The following is an 8,461-nucleotide window of genomic DNA, read 5'->3' as shown; positions in this document are numbered from 1 at the left end:
ATAGGGCAGACCACAATCATTTCTAATTCTATTACAGTTTCGATGGAAACAAACCTGAAGAGTAGAGTGGGAGACCACAAGCCTGTCCCCAGCATCTGCCTTTTCTGGATCCAATGCATTGATATCCGAAGAACCCAAACTACGTTAAAATGATGATTAAGTGAAACTTGATCCTTTTCCGCTTCCAAATTGGGATCCTAGCAGCCCATGCAGTAATCATTAATCAAATTTCGATGGTCGAGCAATGCCTACCTTATCTAGTGCTATTCCTTTGTAGAAAAATAAACAAATATACCCAACCCAAGCATTTTGTTTCCTATCAGTAAGCTCTTAGATATCCTCCTGGGTACGTCTAATTCTTTTGTGCATGTCATAATCTTAATTAAAGCAGACTGTATCTATTGCTAAGTCCACGACTTGCAAGAACAGAAAAGGGAGGGGGAGGGGGAGGGGGAGGGGGAGGGGGGGGGACACGTTTTCATGGTCAATTTGCTTTGCTTTGCTGAATCAAAGAGCAGCCGCTGGCGCTAGGCCTCCTTGATGCTAACCGTGTCAACATTTCCTTTCTAGTTGTGTGTTATTCTAGTGCCTCTATGACCGACAACCGCGTGTAGTGCACTAGTGTACCCAACCCAATGTTTGGCTTAAAAAAAGTAATCCTACTATATTAAAAAAAAAAAAAAAGGCTAATTCCATATTGGAAAAGAGCTGAAACCCAAAACAAAATAAAGAACATGGCATTCAAGTACCCAACTATTACCATCCCATTCCGGTGATGGGATAACCTTTGCATCGATATAGCATACCACAATCCCAATTCCTTTCTGAATTCCCACCTAATGAAAGCAAGCAAATGAGAGAGAGAGAGAGAGAGAGAGAGAGAGAGCATTGTTGCATCTACTGCAGGGTATAGAAAGGCTCAGAGGGGAAAAAGGTAGTATCTTTTATTTACACAAAATGAATCTAACAAGACATTACAAAGAAGTGCAGGCACTCTGATCATGAAGAAAATAGAAAATCTAGCTAATATACGGCTGATCAACTCTGCAAATAGATCTCCATCTTCGATAGAATACAATCTACATGTATGCTAATTCATCACTAAGGCAATTAGTAAGGATGAACAACAAAAGGACTAAAGTAGCTATTCTCAAAGCTGGAAGACTGTAATTGGTACTACCAATGAATAGGACAACGCAAACAGTTCAATGTTTTCCATTTAGCTTTTGAAATCCAAACAATGCATAATCAAATAGTCTACAATTCGAAACCAGTTTTAAATAGCATTCTTTGAATTAAGAGAATTAGCTATGCTCAGTGCTGAAAATAAAAGTAACTTGCAAATCCTATCGATATGGTGATAGACTGACAGTTACAGCATGATAATTGAGAACAGAAAAGCCTTTATATGATGATGAAAACAACAAGCATGCCAGTTCAATTCAGATGCCTATGGAGTTCCAAATTATCAAGTAAACTCATCTATTGGAACAAGCACCAGTCATAAAAGAAAAAGCTAAACCTACAAGAAAGTGATAAGACTAACCTAATCTGAAATAAATTCACATAACATGAGCTTAAAGCACTTAAGATTGGAATCTTTTTTTTACTATCACTTGTTCCTCGTCCTCATACCCAACAATGCAATTGCAGTTCTTGTTTCAGTTTAATGCAACCGAACACAATAACTGAAAGTACCAATAATTTATTTGTTGAGCATCTCCTACCAAATGGTGCACTCTAAATTTTAGCAACAAGAAACAGAATCAAAAGACAAAGACCTATATCATTCAACAATTGTAATCAGAAAATCAAACACATAGAAGAACCATTCTCTTCTGTTAAAAAAGATGCTCATGTCACCTTACTTTATACAAGATTATTCAGCTTGGGATAAAAAAAAAAAGAATGAAAATCGTAATAAAACAAAAATTAGCATTCCAAAGATATTGAACCTACATTAGAAAGCCGGAAGTTCAACCTTTTACATAAAATTGCCAATTCATGAAAGTCTGGTACCACAGTATACCACTAGTTAACGGTCACAAAATTACCATCAGTCAGCAAGCGGAAGCCTTGTTTTTGTAACTCCTGTTACTACCTCTGCAGAAAGTCAATTATCAACAAGTCAACTTCACAAATTTAGATTTAATCATAATGCAGTGATCTTAAATTAGACCAACAAGTTCAAAAGCAGCTGAAAATCTTTTTTTTTTTTTTTCATTTGTTTGGTTGCTGAGAGAATAGATGTTCAGAAACAGAGAGGAAAAGAGGGGGGAAATTTTTTGAAATCTCAAATTCGTCTTTCCTTGGTGATTATCTCAGCTCTGATTTGTTAAAAATTAAAAAGAGGCATAAATTCAAGATCCGAAACAGAACAAATTAAAAAGGAAAAAAAAAAGAAAGAAAATTTACCTTGCCGTTTTCAACGAACTCTGGAACCTTGTAAGAATCCACCGTTACCTCCGTCAGCCACAATCCAGGAAACAAGGACTGCAACCACATCCAAAAACCAACAAAAAATAAATAATAAAAAACACCAAAAACAATCGGAAAAGAAAAAATCAAATAGAACTTACATCCAATTGCTTCTGAACATGACGTGCCCGTTTCTTTGGCCTCCTCAGAGGGCGGTGTCCAGCCATCACCATGAAATCCGCCTCGATCTCTTTCTTTGATAGCGGCACCGAGAATTTCGGTCGTGGCCTTTTGTTGTCATCGGCCGCCGCCGATGCGACCGACGGTCCTCTGTCTCTTACTCTGGGTGATTTAATCGCCTCATTCTTCATCGGAGAACTATAATTGTTGTTAGTTCCTTGTCCGTCAATCGGAGCCTTACACGCAGCACGTCTTGTCCTGAGATTCCACGGCCTCGTCTCCACCTCTACCGCAGGCGATTCTTCACTCTCTTTCTCTTTCTCTTTCACTTTCTGTTTAAGCTCTTCAAATTCATCCTCATCGTCGTCCACGTCATCATCGTCGGACACTTTGTCTCTAAAAATTGCATCTTTGATCTTATCCGCCGCAGTTTTAAGATCCTTCATGATCTTCTCCCTAACTGCCTCGATCCCCTCCGCCGCCTCTCCCTTTGATATCAGCAATCGCTGCTTCCTTCCATAATCGTTTTTCTTGCTGCTGGGAGACGACTTAGATTCGCGCCGCCGCATTCCACCAACCATCAAACTCTCAAATTTTGATGGGGGAGATCGGCGTCTCTGAAACACATGACGACGACGATGCTGGTGATGATCAGCGGCGGCAGACAATGAGTCGGTGGCGGTGGAAGCATCATCAAGTTTCATACACCTGAGATACCTTTGATTGCCCCACTTCAAACAAGGCAGCTTGAAATTGTGAAGTGGTTTTGATCTCTCGGAACCCATCGCCATCTCTCCGCCACCAGAATACACCATTGATTGCATCCAAAACACAAAGCGAGCTCAATCTTTAAAACCAAAAAAAAAAAAAAAGTTTTCCCTCAATTCCCTCTGAAAAAATATATATGTTTTTAACTTTGTTGGAGAAATTTTCTTTATTTTCCCGTTGGGATGGATTTCTTATTTGCTATGCCAATCGCCGGGAACGCTTTGAGAGTCTTTCAATTTTATAATATTGGAGTGAGGGAATGCGGAGAGGGCGGTTTTAACGTTCGGGTTATGAGTTTTTTAGAGGGGGGGTTGCTTCTGTAATTTCATTCTTCGCGGACGGTTTTCTGCTAAAGTGCGCCACGGTGTATAGGAATAGGATCAGGGGAATTTGGGAGTCCCCCGGGTGAGACGTCGTTTTTGGGTTATGGTTGGCTTAACTACCGTTTGATAAAACGCACGTTTGTTTTTATCTCTTCTTATAGCCGCAGATTTTTTTTTTTTCTGAAAAAAGGAAGAAAAGTTGAAAATGTGATGAAATTGTAAAAGCTACGTTGTGTGAGAAATGAGAATGACAATGTCAACGTGGCTTGAAATAAAATTCTGTTTTTTAAAAGCAATTGAGTGATTATTTAATAATAAATTATATGTGGTCTATTGACATTCGTTTTTTTTTTTTTTTTTTAAATAAGTTTAGAAATAAAGGATGTTATCTCATTTTTAATGTTAAAATAAATTATCAATTCATAAAAAAATTTATGTTTTTTTTATGAGGACTTTTCGAATTTACATCACAAAAAAGCTTTTACCAATTAAAAATTTTATTGATAAAAATCAATATTTCGTCAGTATTAATATTAGTGATAGAAAAATTTTATCGATAATAATTAAATTGATAATGTTATTTATCAATAATTATTGATAAAAATTCGTAAATAAATTTTATCAGTAATTATCAACAAAATTATTATTAATAGATTTATTGACGAAATTTTTCATTAATAATTATTAATGATAAAATTCATCAGTAATAAGCTTCAAAATGATCACGAAAGGGTTTTTTTTTTTTCCATTACTAATGATCAAAATTTCATTAGTAATAATGAAATTCCATTGGTAAATTTCGTTAATAAAATTATAGTTTCATTGATAATTTAAATAAAAATATTTATAATTATTCAAAAAACCTGTAAATATTTAAGAAACCTATAAATTATAATTTAAACATGTTTATTTATTTAAATATTCCATTATTATTAATTAAAATATCAAATTCAGATAACATCCATCAAATACATCATAAAACATCCATAAAACATCATAAAATATCCATCCATAAAATATCCATAGCATCCATCAAATACCTCTCATACAAATAAAAAAAATATCACTATGCTGTTGTTGCACCTTCTGATACAGAATTTTTGTTGCCGTCAGCAGGTCTAGAAAATTAGATGACACGGTTTGTTTAAACCTATCAATTATATCATCTGATCCATGAATGACTTAAACTTAGCCCTCAGCTTAGTCTTCAAGTCATCAATTCATTCTTCTATCTAAGGCTTACGAGCTTCAGAGGCACAGGTAACAGACCACAAATGGAGTGAGACGATCTTATTGCACCAGTGAACTGAGTTGAATGAAGGAGGTCTCTAAATCTATTTGCTGATCTAAAGCCATATACATGAATATGCATAACTTCAATGCCTCTAATAGCTTCGGTTCATGCTTGTGGATCAAAATCTAGATGATTTGAAGAGTCTTCACTATATTTTTGAAATAATGCAGTAGCATAGTTTTCTTACAAAAAGTTTAAAACAATAATCATTACTATAAGACCTATATAGTTCACTAAAATATCACAACTTTAAACAATTCACAACGTCAATATTTGATTATTACATAAGGAATAGTTTTCACATTTTACAAAGTCATTACATTTCAATTTGCACAAAATACTATCTAATTCACTACAGGATTTCCTACAATGTCTTTGGTTTTAGTTACTTTGCTATATATTTCATCAACAATCACAATACACAAATAGAATTACAAATGAAAATACGCAATAATTTTCACCTTTTACAAATGTGATCTCATTTAGATACATAAAAACCTTTCATAAATAACTAGTCATCACAATATACTATTAATATAGTTCATTAATAATCACAATACACAACCATCATCAAAAAACAAATACGTAATATAAGGTAAAGATAGTTGATCAATAATCACAATACATAACCATCATCTCAATTCAAAATACACAATAGTTTTCACATTTATAAATATCATCTCATTGTAATATACTATAAAGATAGTTAAGCAATAATCACAATACATAACTAGAATCACAAAGCAAATTACACAATAGTTTTCACTTTTCACAAAGACTTTACAGCACAAAACACACAATATATTATCTATTTTAATAAAGCAAGGCTGTAATTTTAAATTATTTATAGTTATTAGAAAGTCACATACACTGACAACTCTGCACTTGCTATCAACAAAATCATCATGTCCTCTTGAACATCTGTTAGTGCAATTGAAAAGTTTTATAAATGAAGGTTCTCCTTGCAACTCCAGTGATTGCATATGTTTAGACACATTCAATAAGACATGTAACAATATAATTTATATAATTTATTGACATTTGATGATAAAAATAACTCATGAAAAAGATCGTACCTTTATTTTTCTATAACCAAGAAAAACAACTGGTCCGTTAATGTGATTCGTAATACTTCCTCCTTTTTTTATCCAATGATTTTGTTTGGCTTTGGTAGAGAAGTTTTTCCATTTAAGAGTGCTCTATACATTCTCAATAAAAGCATCCTAAATCGGAGCTGTGATCTACCTCTGCTTCATACCTCTATAATCTATGATGTTATAAACTTTATGCTTTTTCATTGCCAATTCTCTCACATTGGACAATAAGTTTTTCAATTGAATCTTTGAAATATTGTTCCATACTCATTGAACAAGATCATCATCTAACTTAGTCCATTTATATTGTTCTTAACATAATAAATAGGAAAACAATAAGTCATTGACAAGAATTTGAACTTTTAATTCAAATCAAATAAAAATATAAAAAAAAATAAATATCCATTTACTACCTTAAATTTATCAAATATCATAGACTTAACTAACGTAGGTACTTTACCCCATGTCAGCCAAGGGCTAGTGTAATTCGCTTGAATCATTCTTGAATTTGTTGAGCTAACCGATGATTGCTCGAAACAACTACCAACATTCATTTGTTAGTAAGATTAGTTTAACTAAACGAATTCATTAAAAAACAAATAACAATAAGAAAACAATTATTACTTTTCTCCTAACGAAGTAATCCACACCCACTTTTTTCAATTTATAGGAGTTCATAACCTTTTGTTTGCCCCTTAGTCCTCTATCTAATTATCATCCCTTATTCTCCTCTAACTAGTAGATCATTGGCTACTCCTGGATTGACATCATGCTCCATCAGTGGATCATCCATCATCAGTGCTAGAAGTGACCAATATGGTCAATCATACTGTATCTGTGTTGATACTAACCTATATGGCAGATCATGCTGTATCGATTTTGATGATGACCCAATATGTAAACCACCTCTCATTGATCTTACCCTAGAACCATTTTAATTAATAGTACTCTTTGCATGACATCTCATTATAACTATCATATAGAACAAAAATATTCCATAAGTATTCCAATAACACAAAGAAAAAACAAACATATATAATATTATTTTAGTAAAACAAGATTAAATGAAATTATCAAAAAATATAAAAAATAAGCAATAAAATAAACAATGAATTTACTTAAGATATATTGTGAATTACTTAAGATATATTGTGAACATCGAATAAACATTATATATAGCAGTAAAAGTCACACTGCATACATCAATCGCTGTTAAAAGAAGCAATCTCATGTGTTTCATTATCATCATGATCATCATCATCATCATGATCATCATCATCATCATGATTATTATCGTCATCATCCTCTTCCTCATCATCATCATCAGCATCATTATTTTCTTGTTCTTTAGCTTGAATTGCTTGTACTAAATGATCTCTTCATATTCACCGGTAACAACAAGTGTAGTATTATCAAGTTTTTCTAAGATAGTAACATTTCATGGAATAGAAACTTCAACTTTTTAGAACACATCTTCATTTAAATTAGTTGTCTGTTTTTCATCTCTTTCAATATTACTTACTCGATATGTACTCTGGCTTTTATTTTGAATACTACCCACCAATCATTTTGATCTCTTTTTTTAGAAGGATAGTTTGTATGGGAAACTTGATATACTTGCAAATCTAAGACAAATGGTTAATTGCTAGAAAGCATTGAATTATATTTAATTTCAACATGACCATGATGGAGATCTAGCCTTACTCACTTCTCTATGTCAAACCACTGATATTTAAAAAGTATAACTTTATTCCCTACTCTATAGTACTTTAATTTAAAGATATCTTTTAAGATACCGTAAAAGTCACGTTCATAATCATTTTAACAACTTTCTTTCTCACATACCCTATAATTCATCATTTTCTGAGTTTGGTCATAGTTAGTCATATGAAACTTAAAACCATTGACAAAATAACTTTTAAAACACTTAACCATGCATCTAAGGCCATAAGTTATCTCAACTAGATGATGATCAATATCGTCATTTTGCTCTTCAACCTATCCAATCATAAAATAAAAACTTTAATTATTATTTTTAATATGCAATAGCATTAAAGTTTCTATTCATATATGCTATTATGCACTAAACCCTTACAAATTGTCTTGACAATTATGGGAATCTAGCATCACATTCTTTCTCCAATTCTACATCACTTATATTCACAAAGTCTATTCTCATCAATTCATCAAATATCCTATCATTGTCAATTATGAATTAGGAACATTGTGAACTTACTGGAAACATAAATTATAGAGTTCACATATTACAAACTCAATGTAAGGATTTATCTCTTCATAATTCAATAAAACATATAAGTATGCCTTGGTATGCTCATCCACTAATAGCCATCGAGCTTATCTTGTAGACCAAATGCTCGATTAGG

At 32.9% G+C, this 8,461-nt stretch overlaps 1 protein-coding gene across 1 annotated transcript; it reads right to left on the bottom strand.

Moving 5' to 3' along the window:
• Positions 1 to 1,766: 1,766 nt before the first annotated feature.
• Positions 1,767 to 3,684, bottom strand: LOC111317798 (uncharacterized). The gene is made up of 3 exons (XM_022920232.2): positions 2,580 to 3,684; positions 2,416 to 2,493; positions 1,767 to 2,103 (listed from the first exon to the last, which is right to left on the bottom strand). The coding sequence occupies exons 1-3, from the start codon at positions 3,420 to 3,422 to the stop codon at positions 2,098 to 2,100; spliced, it is 927 nt and encodes a 308-aa protein (XP_022775967.2). The 5' UTR covers positions 3,423 to 3,684; the 3' UTR covers positions 1,767 to 2,097.
• Positions 3,685 to 8,461: the final 4,777 nt, after the last annotated feature.

This window comes from Durio zibethinus, chromosome 2, assembly GCF_047325235.1.
Source record: "Durio zibethinus cultivar Kanyao isolate XHJ-2024 chromosome 2, ASM4732523v1, whole genome shotgun sequence".
Lineage (NCBI taxonomy): Eukaryota > Viridiplantae > Streptophyta > Magnoliopsida > Malvales > Malvaceae > Durio > Durio zibethinus.
Note: the sequence above shows the minus strand (reverse complement) of the source record. Positions and strands in the feature narration are given on the sequence as shown.